This window comes from Dipodomys merriami, unplaced genomic scaffold, assembly GCF_024711535.1.
Source record: "Dipodomys merriami isolate MVZ:Mamm:240054 unplaced genomic scaffold, mDipMer1.0.p SCAF_261, whole genome shotgun sequence".
NCBI classification, from domain to species: Eukaryota; Metazoa; Chordata; class Mammalia; order Rodentia; family Heteromyidae; genus Dipodomys; species Dipodomys merriami.
In genome coordinates this window covers 958,382-970,551 of record NW_027204060.1, presented here as the reverse complement: position 1 = coordinate 970,551, position 12,170 = coordinate 958,382, and the positions used below count along the sequence as shown (strand labels likewise).

General features: G+C 55.1%; 1 protein-coding gene across 1 annotated transcript in view; it reads left to right on the top strand.

The window, feature by feature from the left end:
• The first annotated feature begins 680 nt into the window (after nt 1–680).
• LOC138837099 (probable G-protein coupled receptor 149) overlaps nt 681–12,170 on the top strand; it is a 38,975-nt gene continuing 27,485 nt past the window's right edge. The window contains exons 1-5 of the mRNA XM_070035889.1: nt 681–981; nt 1,118–1,221; nt 1,550–2,668; nt 3,693–3,885; nt 4,947–5,458. Coding sequence (XP_069891990.1) covers nt 681–981; nt 1,118–1,221; nt 1,550–2,668; nt 3,693–3,885; nt 4,947–5,458 — 2,229 coding nt within the window. The remainder of the gene's footprint in view (nt 982–1,117; nt 1,222–1,549; nt 2,669–3,692; nt 3,886–4,946; nt 5,459–12,170) is intronic.

The following is a 12,170-nucleotide window of genomic DNA, read 5'->3' as shown; positions in this document are numbered from 1 at the left end:
AGCACTAGTCTTGAGCTGAAGAGCCAAGGGACAGCACCCAGGCCCAGAGTTAAAAGCCCCATGACCAACCGAAAAACAACAACAACAAAAAAAAAAAAACAGTCAGGCCTCCTTGTAATACAGAAGCAGACATCCAGAGAAGAGATAGAGATTTTCACTTAGGTTAGCTAGCAGCAGGAGTGGAATGGAACTCAGCTGTCTTCTCCCACCCTTCCTGGCTTCTGTTCCACTTCCCACCTTTGGACACCATGGCTCACATATCTGTATGGTGCTGGAGGACAGCGCGGTGGCTGAGTCCCCTTTCCACTCCAAACCTGTGTTCACCAAAAACTCTATAAAGGGTGGCAGCAAGACCCGGAATGTTCCAGGCCAGGGATGCTATTCCTGCAGCTGCTGTTCAATACCCTCCTTCCCCCCCCCTCCCCCCCTCCCCCCCTCCCCACCCCCCCCACCCCCAGCTTGCCGACGTGACTGAAAATCTAAGAGAAGCTACCATGATGAAGAGCATTCTTGCTCGGACCAGAAAGGGTAAGCCTCGTGGAAGAGACACAATGGCATGCTTCTCTAAAGTCATCTTAAAAGCCGGTGTGCTCTGGGGCTCTCTGGATCCATTTGGGGTGAGATTGCACCCGAAGCTCCTGCGCCCGCAGCAGGGCTCTGTATCCGTGACTGTGGGGTAAATGCGGAAGGGGCTCGCGGCACAGCATGGGGTAAAAACGCACCGGGCCTCGCAGCACAGCGTCGGGTGGAAGCCACGGGCCTCCCGGCACAGCCAGGGCCCCTGCAGCACAGGTCTTTTCCGCGGGCTCGAACTCAGGCTCAAAGTGCAGGAGCACTGGCCTTGCTCCACCGGGGCCGGCTCGGGAGAAGTCCCGGCTTCTAGTGTCCTGGGACACGAAAACACCCCACCAAAGGTGGGCCAGGCCGACTTCGAGCCAGACGAAATCCAAGACAAGACTAGCGTCCCACCGCCCAAGCCGGGTAAAAAGGCCTGGCCAACGTTCCCCTCCTCCCCTCCCCTGCCCCGCCCTCCCCGGCCCCGCCCCGTCCTGCCTTTCCCTCCCCTGCGCTCCCCTCCCCGGCCCTTCCGCTCCCTGACCGCCTTGGGTGCTTGCAGATGCCGCGGATGCCCCACTCCGTGGGCGAAGGTCGCTGCTGGGACACCTGGAGGAGCAGCCGCGGAAGCCAGGGGTGTGGGAGCCGCCGGAGCCCTCCGGAGACGTGCGGGGCGGGCCGAGCCGAGCGCCCACGCCGAGGGGAGCAGCGGGCGGGAAGTCGAGCGCCCCATCCTCCCCGGCCCCCTCCGCTCCCCACCCCGGCGCGGCCTGGCTCCTCCCCTCCCCCCCTACCCCCCCCCCCGGCTCCCCGACGCGGCTCGGAGCCGCCGGGGCTGGGACCGCACCCCACCGCCGCTCCCGCCCGCTCTCCGCCCGACCCCGCCCCGGCGCTGCTTGTCTGTCTGCCTCTCTCGCTAGCTAGCTCGCTCTGTAAAGCCCACTTGCCTTTGGCTCTGGACCCCGGCGTCTCTCGCTCTTAAAAGTGAACCCAGTCCAGCCGCCGGGCACCGGGGACGCAGGCCGCCGCCCTCGGGGCGCAGGGGCGCCGGGGCTGCTTCCCGCCGCGGAGGCGCTCCCGGCCGGTGTCCAGCGCGGACCAGTCGGTGCTCGGGCATGGGTTGAGCGGGGTCCGGCGGAGCCGCGCCTGGCGGTCTCAGGGGCGCGCGGGGGCGCGCGGGGTCCGCCACCCGAGGACCATGGCTGCTCCGCACAGCAACTCCAGCAACGGCTCGGACGCATGGCCCGAGGCGCTCAACTCCACGGCGGCGCGCGGCGCGCCGGGCGCCCCGGACGTCGCCCTCTTCTGCGTGACGGGCGCGCTGGCGCTGGCCGCGCTGGCAGGCGGCGTGGGCTCGCTGGCAGCGCTGCTGCCCGTGCCTCGCCGGGGCGCGCTGCCCGCGCTGGTGGCCGCCTGCTCCGTGGACGACCTTGTGGGCGCCGTGGCGGCCGGGCTCTTCCTGCGCCTGCAGTGGCCCCGCGACGCGCCCAGCCACGCGCGGCCCCTGTGCGCCGCCGCCGCGCTGCTCTACACCGGCCAGGGCCTCTCCGGGAACCTCAAGGCCGCCCTCCTGGTGGGGTATAGCTTTGTCAGCCTGCGCCGGGCGGCGGGGACGCCGGCGGGCTGCCGGGGCCGTGGCAGGGCGCTGGGCGCGGCGCTGGGCGCGGGCGCTGCGGGCCTGGGGCTGGCTGCGCTGCCGCTGGGCGGCTGGGGCGCCTTCGAGCGCACGGCCTGGGGCTGCCGCGTGGCGGGGCCCGCCGTGCCGCCGCTCTGCGCGCTCTACGCCGCCGCCCTCGCGCTGCTCGCTGGCCTGGCCGGGCCACTCGCGCCGCCGCTCCTGTGCTCCGAGGCACCGCCGCGAGCCCAGGCCCAGTACCGGGCGATCGCCGGCGGCGCGTCCGCCCCGGACTCCCCTCCGCCCGAGCGCCGCGCGGTCTCTGCCCCAGGGTCCCCGCCCGCGTCTCCGGGACCTGGCCCGCCCGACGCCCCTCAGGCCGGAGCCCGCGAGCGCCAGAACCCGTGGGACAGCCGGAGCTTCGAGCACAGCGTGGCGCAGCGGCGCTTCGCCCTCATCCTGGCGCTGACCAAAGCTGTCCTGTGGCTGCCCATGATGGTAAAGGCTCGGGGAGGGCGCAGGCGGGGGGACCCGCGGCCGGAGCCCTTGGCCTGGGCGGAGGGGCGCGCTCGGGGCCCGAGGAGACTCGGTCTCCCCCGGGGTGCGGCGCTGCGGGGGATCCCATGCCCCTCGGGGGAGTTCCGCGCGCGTGGGGCGGGGAGGGAGCGCGCGGGCGCGGCGGTAACTCGCGGACGGCGCGGGCACGGGATGGCGAGCTCGGCCTCCCCGCCCCACCGAGTCCGCCCAGGCCCCTGTGAGCCCGCGGGCGGCCAGAGCAGAAGCCTGTCACCGCCACATAGGTAAGGGGCGGGCACGTGACTCCACCTGCGATCCCAGCTCCTCGGGAAGCGGGGAGCCGAGTGTTGCACCCGGGCGGGGAGGTCTGAAGCTCCGGAAAGCCGCCCGAATCTGAAGCGGAGCTGTGGGTCAAGTGGTAGAGCGCCAGCCTTGAGCAAAGAAGCTCGGGAATGGTGTCCAGGTCCGGCGTTCAAGCCATAGGACACAGACAGAGACAGACCGACAGACAGATAGACGGACAAAATTAATGGGGAAAGCAAAGGAAAACAAAGATAGAAGGTTTTCCTTCCCGCCTCCTCTTGCCTCTTTCCCTCTGCCTGTTGAAGAAGCCCCAGCCCCCGCCGGAGGAGAGGCAGGGTAGGGGGGAGAAGACGTCCATGCCAGCCTTGGCCAGCCCTGGCCAGCCCGGGAGGGGGCGGCAGCGCCTGCGTGGGGATGAGGGCGGCGTGGGGATGAGGGCCACGTGGGGATGAGGGCCAGGGATGAAGGGGAATTTGGAGACGTGCGCAGTGCCCCTTCCCCGTGACCCCGGCTGGGGGCGGGGTGACCCCATCTGTGGGGGGGATGACCCTGGCTGGGTGGGGTGACCCTGGCTGGGGGCGGGGTGGACCGGCCCCCTTGCTGATGGAGTGACGGTACGGGCCGGGGTCGGGAGCGGAGAGCTCGGGGACCCTGGCACCGGGGCGCTGAGCCCCAGGCCGGCCTGACCGCTACGTGTCCGCAGGCGCACATGCTGGTGCAGCATGCGGCGGGGCTACGCAGCCCCGGCCTGGAGACGCTCGGCTTCCTGCTGACCCTGCTGGCCGCCTCCGTGACGCCGCTGTTCGCGCTGTCCGGGCGCTGGGCACACCTGCCCTGCGGCTGCGCCGTCGACTGCGGACGGAGCCCATACACCGCGGCCTCGGACGGGAGGACGGGTGAGTGCCCCAGCCTGGGGCCGGCCCAGGGGTGAGCACGGGGCGGCGCCACGGGAAACACGGGGTGGTCCCATGGGAAACACGGGGCGACCCCACGGGAAACAGGGAACACGGGGCTGCCCCACAGGAAACACGGAGAACACGGGGTGGCCCCATGGGAAACACGGGGCGACCCCACGGGAAACACGGAGAACATAGGACCCCCACGCGAGGCAGAATGAGAATACAAGTGTCGTTCGCAGCGACTGCGCGTGGCCAGCGGCAGGGTGGGTGGACTCCCCCGCGCGGAGCCCCCAAAGCTGCTCCCACATTAAAAATCTAGAATGTTCTTCGCTATGAGAACGCCATGGCCTAACACCAACCAGCCAAAAAAGTCCGCCTGGGTCTGAGGAAGGCTCGGAGGCCTTCGTTGTTCGGTTCACACGGAACCCAGCCAGGCTCCTCAGTCCGTCGTTTTGCGTTCTCAGGAGCGTGCCTAGCCTAGGACTAGGACAAAGCTCCACAGCGCGGCAGCCCAGGAACCCTAAACCTGGAAACCATTCCGCGAGCTGCGCACTTTTACCTGCTACCAGTCAGACAACCCGACAGAAGTTAGGAATTCCCAGATCTGGTCACTCACTGTGCTGCATTAACTGTCGCCTTCCTAGTCCTTTGCACAGCCGGGCACTGGCGGCTAGCGCCTGTTATCCCAGCTACTCAGGAGGCTGAGACACAAGGATCAAGGTTCAAAGCCAACCTGGGCAGGAAAGATCCAGAGATTCCTAGCTCCAGTTATCCACCAGAAAACCAGAAGTGGAGCTGTGACAGGGTGTCAGCCTTGAGCAAAAGAGCGCGGAGACAAGTGCCCATGCCTTGAGTTCGAGCCCCTCAACCTTTGCTCAGAATAAGCTAGCGCATGATTCTTGCACAAAGAAGATGAGATGAAAGCAGTTCACCCGGGGCCATTTTTCAGTTGTAGAAGTTAATATCCGTGTACAGTCAGCAATCAGCTTCATGGCAGAATTACTTTAGAAATTTTCATGACCCGCTGACCGCGCGGCTTGTTCCCTGTTCCCCCCTAGCCAAGAGGAGAGGCTTCGAGTTCAGCCTGTCCTTCCAGCAGAGCTACGGCATCTATCGGCTAGCGCGGGACGAGGACTGCGCCCAGCACGGCCCGGTCCCGCCCGGCGCCGGCGGCCCCGGGGCTGACTCCAGAACGCACGGCCACGCCGCGGGCCGCGCGAGCCCGGCGGGGATCAGCACCGGACCCGCGGACAGCGCCGCGCGGGAGGAGGTCAGCACCGGGCCCGCGGACAGCGCCGCGCGGGAGGAGGTCAGCACCGGGCCCGCGGACAGCGCCGCGCGGGAGGAGGTCAGCACCGGGCCCGCGGACAGCGCCGGGCCGGGCGGCCGCCCGGCGGACGCGCGGGAGCCCGGCAGCCGCCCGGGGGCAGGCGCGCTTCCCAATGAGGCCCACGGAGACGGCACCCCGCGAGACGGCCCGGAGAGACGACGGTCGCCCGAGGAGAGCCAGAGGCCCGGCCTATCCGACTGGGAGTGGAGCCGGAGCAGATCGGAGAGGACCCCGCGGCAGGTACGGTGCTGTGAGGGCGCGCGTGGCTGTGGCGTGGTGGAGGATATGCACGGCGCGGTGGGGGTGCTCACGGCACGGTAGGGGGCGCGCGGTGGGGGTGCGCACTGCGCTGTGGGCACGGCACGGCCGGAGCACCGCCTGCCCCACTGACCTCCGCCCTTGGTCTGACAATGCACGGCCCTGCGGTGGCGGTCCAGTCTTGGCGCGGCCCCAAGGCAGCAGTCCTGTGTTGCGCGGCCCCTGGGTGGGCCCACTTTTATGGCCGGTGGGACGATTCCCTTCCGGGTGTCGTCTTGTACTTGGCGCCATTAAGGGATCCTGCCGGGCGGACAGGTGCTGGCTTTGGTGTCACGCACCCTCCTGGACCAGACCAGACCCTCGGAACCCAGGCTTCGGGCTCAGCTGTATAGCTCCCAGGCTCTGCTCCTCTCCCGCCACCCTGAACAATCCTGGGAGTCCAGAGAGGGCCACCCTGAGTCATGCGGGGAGTCCAGAGAGAGCCACCACAAACCATCCAGGGAGTCCAGAGAGAAGTTTTCTTTTTAACCCAAAGGGGAATATTCAAAAATCTCTGGTGGGGAGAGCTGGCATGTCCTCAGCCACAGCTCCCAACCCGCCTGTCTGTTGCTTCCAAAGCCAGATTTATTCCAGAATGCACCCTAGGGAGACACAGGTGCCCTGCCACTTAGCCCAACCTCTTAAGTAAGGGGAAAGGGGCTGGTAGTGTTTCTTTCAAAAATGGAAAGGGTTTGCACATAGTTTTATCTCATTCTCCCTCAGATGCCAGCCTGCTGAGAGTGATCATGGTTCTTCCCTTTTTGCATTCAGTTTGCAGGGTGGTATTGATAGTATTTTTCTTTCCTGCTACCTTGGGTCTGGTCATTAAAGTTCCCCCTGTCTTCCTCACTACTGATTTTCTGGGTAAGAGAGGCTTTTAGCACGTGATTGAGTGGCAGTCTGTGTCTCCTTCTACCTGCTCTGCAGGGTCAAGAATGTAATTCCAGAAGTATTAAGATGGGAAGAGGCATTCATTGATGAAGGGGTTGGCCACCCGTTACCAAGTAAGCGGAATGTGAAGAAGCGAAGTGCGCACGCGCGCGCGCGCACACACACACACACACACACACACACACACACACACACACACACACACACACACACACACACACACACACACACACACACACACACACACCACATTATTAGACAAGATGATGGTTATACTATTTAGCAGTTAGGAATTTCAGAAAATAACACTATTTGCCAGGGAAACTAGAAGTCAGATGTTGCATATTTTTAGAACAAGATGATTGGAGGAATTCCACTCCATCATCACCAACGTGGCTGGTGTCCTGATGGTGTCCTTGCCCTGCAAATCAATTGGTATTCACGTGGAAGGGGTTGCTCTTGGCGGGAGGGGGGGCGCGGAAGGAGACTCTCCACCTGCAGCTGTGCGGTGCCCCCTTCCCTCTCCTGATCAGATCACAGTGATGGAAGATCTTGCTTCTCACTGATCAGGAGCACATGCAGTTCTACCCTCCCTTCCCCAAGATGGCGCTGCCCAGAGGCAGCCTCCGGGAATGTTGTTGAACTCAACATTGCTTAAAAATAACTCCATTTCCTAAAATGCATCTTGTCAGAGTATTGAGAATTGTCATTTAAGTTTGAGTTATGTTTGTAAAGTATGAACAATTGAATTTCACTAGAAGAATAAGACAGAATGCGTCAGAGTTCACTTACGTTATTCTGTTCTATGAGAATGGTGAACTATGGTTTGTTCCCATATCCTCCTAAACTAAAAAAGTGACTGTGTGTGGAACACATGAACTGCCCTCAATTGGGGCTTCCCTCCACCATAAATTCACTTTTCTAGTATTCTTCTACTGTAAAGTCTGATGAAACATTAATGTTTTAACCTCTGTGGTAAGCAATAGGTTAGGAAATTTATCCAACATGATAGCTATGAGAAAAATAACAAGTATTTAATATGATGTTTGAGAAAGATAGACTTGTATAAGAAAGTGGTTGAAAATAAATAGTATTTTTTAAGCAGTAGTAAGGAATCATTAAATCATGGAGTGTGTGTGTATGTATGTGAGTGCGTGTATGTGTGTGTGAGTGCATTGTGATTGCGTGCGTGCATGCGTGCGTGCATGCGTGTGTGTGTGTGTGTTATGTGTGTGTGTGTGCTATGTGTGTATGCCTGCCCTGGAGCTTGAACTCAGGGCCTGGCCACTGTTTCTGAGCTTTTTTTGCTCAAGGATAGCAGCTCTATCTCTTGAGCCATAGCTCCATATGTGGCTTTTGGGTGGTTAATTAGAGATAAGTCTCACATATTTTTTCCCCCTGGGCTGGCTTTGAACTGAGATCCTCAGATCTCAGTTTCCTGAGTAGCTGGGATTACAAATGTGACTCACGGCACTCAGCTTAAACCATGCATGTAATGAAGTTGTTGGCCTGATACAGCCCTGGCAAAACTGCTTGTGGTCTTTAAGGGTACCACTAAATAAAATTGCAAAGTATTATTATTTTTGTTTACAATGCAATGACACCTTTAAAATGATCCTAACATGTTAATGGAATGTATTTGGAGTTGACAAGCCTATGAGAGCCTTCCTTTAGCCAAACAGGCCTTCACTGGTAAATATGCCGACTCAGCACAGGCTATATGCAGCAGAAGTGGAGGAAAGTTTTTGCCCCTTTCTTCAAGGAGATGGAAGCCGTATTTTCTTCTGAAAAGTGTCAGCTCGTATAGCGGTAACAGTCCACACTTTAGAATATTGCAGTTGCAGTACGAAAGCCTTAGCTATTGGGTTTCTGTGGCTCTATTTCTAAACATTTAGTCTGTGTTTCTGAGCTTATGTCTAAGGATACTAGGTTGACTACTGTTATTTTTGTTCTTGTGGTGGTGGTTGTTTTGCTAGTACTGACATTTGAACTGAGGGCCTCATTCTTGCTCAGCTTCCTGGCTCAGCCAGCTCTCTACTTCTGCCATGCCTCCAGGTTAGCATTTTGCTGCTTATTTTGAAAATGAAGTCTATTGGACATTTTTTTTGCCTAAACTTCCTTTGAATTATGATCCTCTGGGTCTCAGTCTCTACATAGCTGGTATTACACATGGGAGCCACTAGTACCCAACAAGTAGTTTGTTTTTGTACTGAATATTTAAAAATTAATAGCTTTGATTTTAAGTGTATTTTATGAGCTCTAATTGATTTACACAACATCTTGCTTAATCTTTATTAAAGTTTATATTAGTCAGATTCTTTGTATCTTGACAGAACTTATGGTCAGAGTGAGAATGTCACATCAAAGTTAATGTGTATAAAATGATGTTATTATAATATAATCACTTTCAGAGATTTGAATAATGGCTGGTAGAATGCATGAATTGAGGGTGTTTGTAAGACTGGAATTCAGGACTAAACTTGAATGCATAATTCCTTCTTTAGGAAGAATAAATACTTCATGGTTCACTGTTGAAATGTCTGAACGAATTACTCAGAAATGTTTGTCAGTTTAAAAGGTTTGGTATAGTATGATCACTAATGTATGACTTTGCTTCTAAGAGAAATGATGGTTTCTAGAACCCCATGTGATTAATGATCATCTATGAGTGTGGAAAACTGAACTTAAGATAATTTATTTTTATTTTTGTATTTTTTGTGCATTCTGTGCTTGAACTCAGGTCCTTCGTGTTATTCTTGCACTTTTTTCTCAAGGAGAGCATTCTGCCTCTTGAGCCACAGCTTCACTTCTGTCTTTTTTTGTTTTTCATAGTTAATTAGAGATAAGAGTCTCAAGCGCTTTTCTGATTGGGCTGGCTTCAAATGTTCCTTGGATCTCAGCCTCCTAAGTAGCTAGGATTAACAGGTGTGAGCCACCATTGCCTGGTTGAACTTAAAATAATTTAAAATATTTTTTCCTGTTTCAGTGATAAACTCAAAATTATCCATGAATCTGAGTGAAGTGGTTTATGCCTATAATCTTAGGTACTGAGGAGTCTGAGATGGGAGAATCATGGTTCAAGCCCAGCCTTGGAAAAGTGCCCATGAAACTCCTTCTCAACCAAATAACTGAGTGGGGCATATGCAACGGTCATCCTTGATACAGCAGGAAGCCTAATAGGATGAGAGTCCACAGGGGCCCACGCAGGACATCATACCTTATCGTAAAAGCACCAGTGCAGAAAGGGCTGGGGGTATGGCTCAGAGGTAGAGTGCCGGACTCCCTGAGTTCAGATCTCCGCATCACCCATGTAAGTGCCAGGGGATGCCAATTGATTTTCTTTGGATATCTTCTCCTAGGGTTCTAAAATTCCATGCATCAGGAGCAGATACATTGCATCCCTGCCATGCAGATACATCTATACATGCACGATACATCTATACATGATGATACATGCGTGATTATGCGACCAGAAGTGTGAAAGAACTTCCTTCACCCTGACAGTAGAGTAGAGAACACAAACTCTGAAACGAAGCAGGAGAAAGTGGTTGTGTTTGAGTCTGACCACAGACACTCAGCCTTAGGAGTAAATAAAGCCAAAAGGAACATGCTTTTCACTCACTTGAGAATAAATCTTTTTTTTTAATTTTGAGGAAAATGTTGTCTTTAAAAAAATAAGTTAACAAAGCAATTCATTGTCAGCATCTGTTTCTATAATTGCCTAGAAAGCACTATTATTTTCCTAATGAGTTTTCATGGAATAGTAAGTAAATAGCTTAAAGTTAGCTGGACTTTGTATGTTCATATGAGTTAAATGGTGATTATGAAAATACTTATAATCCTAGCTACTCAGGAGGCTGAGATCTGAGGATCGAGGTTTAAAGCCAGCTTTGGTGGGAAAAATTGGTGAGACTCTTATCTCCAATGAGCCACACAAAAGCTGGAAGTAGAGCTGTGGTTCAAGTGGTAGAGCACTAGCCCTGAGCAAAAAAAGCTCAAGGACAGTACCCAGTTCTTGAGTTCAAGACTCTTGACTGGCACCAAAAAAAACAAAAAACACACACACACACAGAGAAAAAAGAAAATTTGGGTTTTGGTCCTACTGACTATTTAGCTGTAGTATAAGAACAAAATCAATTATTTCAATTATTTATCTTCTCAGATAAAACAGCTTCTTGTGCCTTTCTTTTTACTCTACTGGTACTGCATCTAGAAGAACAATTCTGTGTGCAACATAAAATAAAAATACAAACAGCCGTGCACTTCAGTGTTCATATCCCACTTTCTCCAAGTAGCAAAGCGAATGTGCTTTGTACTGAGACGCTGACACCATGCTTGGTTGTACTAAGGCACTGACACTGTGCTTGTTTATACTGATAAGCTGACACTGCACTTGGTTGTACTGAGATGCTGACACCGTGCTTGATTGTGCTGAGAAGCTGACACGATGCTTGGTTGTACTGAGAAGCAGACATTGTGCTTGGTTGTACTGAGACACTAACACTGTGCTTGGTTGTACTGATAAGCTGACACTGCCCTTGGTTGTACTGAGATGCTGACATTGTGCTTGATTGTACTGAGACACTGACACCATGCTTGGTTGTATTGGGATTCTGACACCGTGCTTGCTTGTGCTGAGAAGCTGACACCGTGCTTGGCTGTACTAAGGCACTGACACTGTGCTTGATTGTACTGAGACGCTGACACCATGCTTGATTGTACTGAGGCACTGACACCGTGCTTGGTTGTACTGAGAAGCAGACACTGTCCTTGGTTGTATTGAGATTCTGACACTGTACATGGTTGTACTGAGATGCTGACACCGTGCTTGGCTATAAGGCACTGACACTGTGCTTGATTGTACTGAGACACTGACACTGTGCTTGATTGTACTGAGGCACTGACACCATGCTTGGTTGTACTGAGATGCTGACACCGTGCTTGGTTGTACTGAGACATTAACACTGTGTTTGGTTGTACTGAGATGCAGACACCGTGCTTGGTTGTACTGAGACGCTGACGCTGTTGGGTGTGTTGAATGGTGGCAGCTCAGTCTTCAGCAGCAGCTGTGTGGTGCACTGGGCACAATGAAATAAGCACCCACCATGGATCACTCAATGGCCATGTCTGGCACCAGAGGCCCACAGATGCCTGGGGCTGCTCCTATTCCTAAGTGTTCCATCTTCCCTATTTTCACTACAAATGAAGCTTTCACTAGCATCACGGGTGTGACTGGCTCTCCTTGTGTGCTTTGAGGGGGTTTATTGTTGCCTAGTACTTTTATACCTAAATTATTTATTGCTAAATTAGTTTTGTACTATCAGTTTTGGAGGCATGGTATAACACTTGCAGAAGTGGAATGGAGACTACTTTTTTTTTTGTCACCAAGTCATACGGCTCCCTTTTCACTTTCCGCCTGACTGTACTGTGTTGGCTACTTCTAGACTGTGTATGCTCTGAGGGAAGCAGGCGGCATCTGTTCCCGGACCTTCGTGGGGAAAAGGCTCGCATGTGCTCCCATTAAGGAAGCTGCTGGCACTCTCTACCTGGGAGACGGCTAACTTAAACTTTTGGTTAAGATGATGCAGATAATCGTGACAATTGGTGATGAGATGGTGATTAGGTAATTACTATGTTTCACCAGAGATTCTAAATGCTCTGTATAATTGCTCATTTAGCATTCATGAGGACTCTGCGAGTTAGGCATGGCAGTTGAGTTTTATATGGGAAAAGCAGACACGGGGAGGTTAAGCCTGTGGTGTGT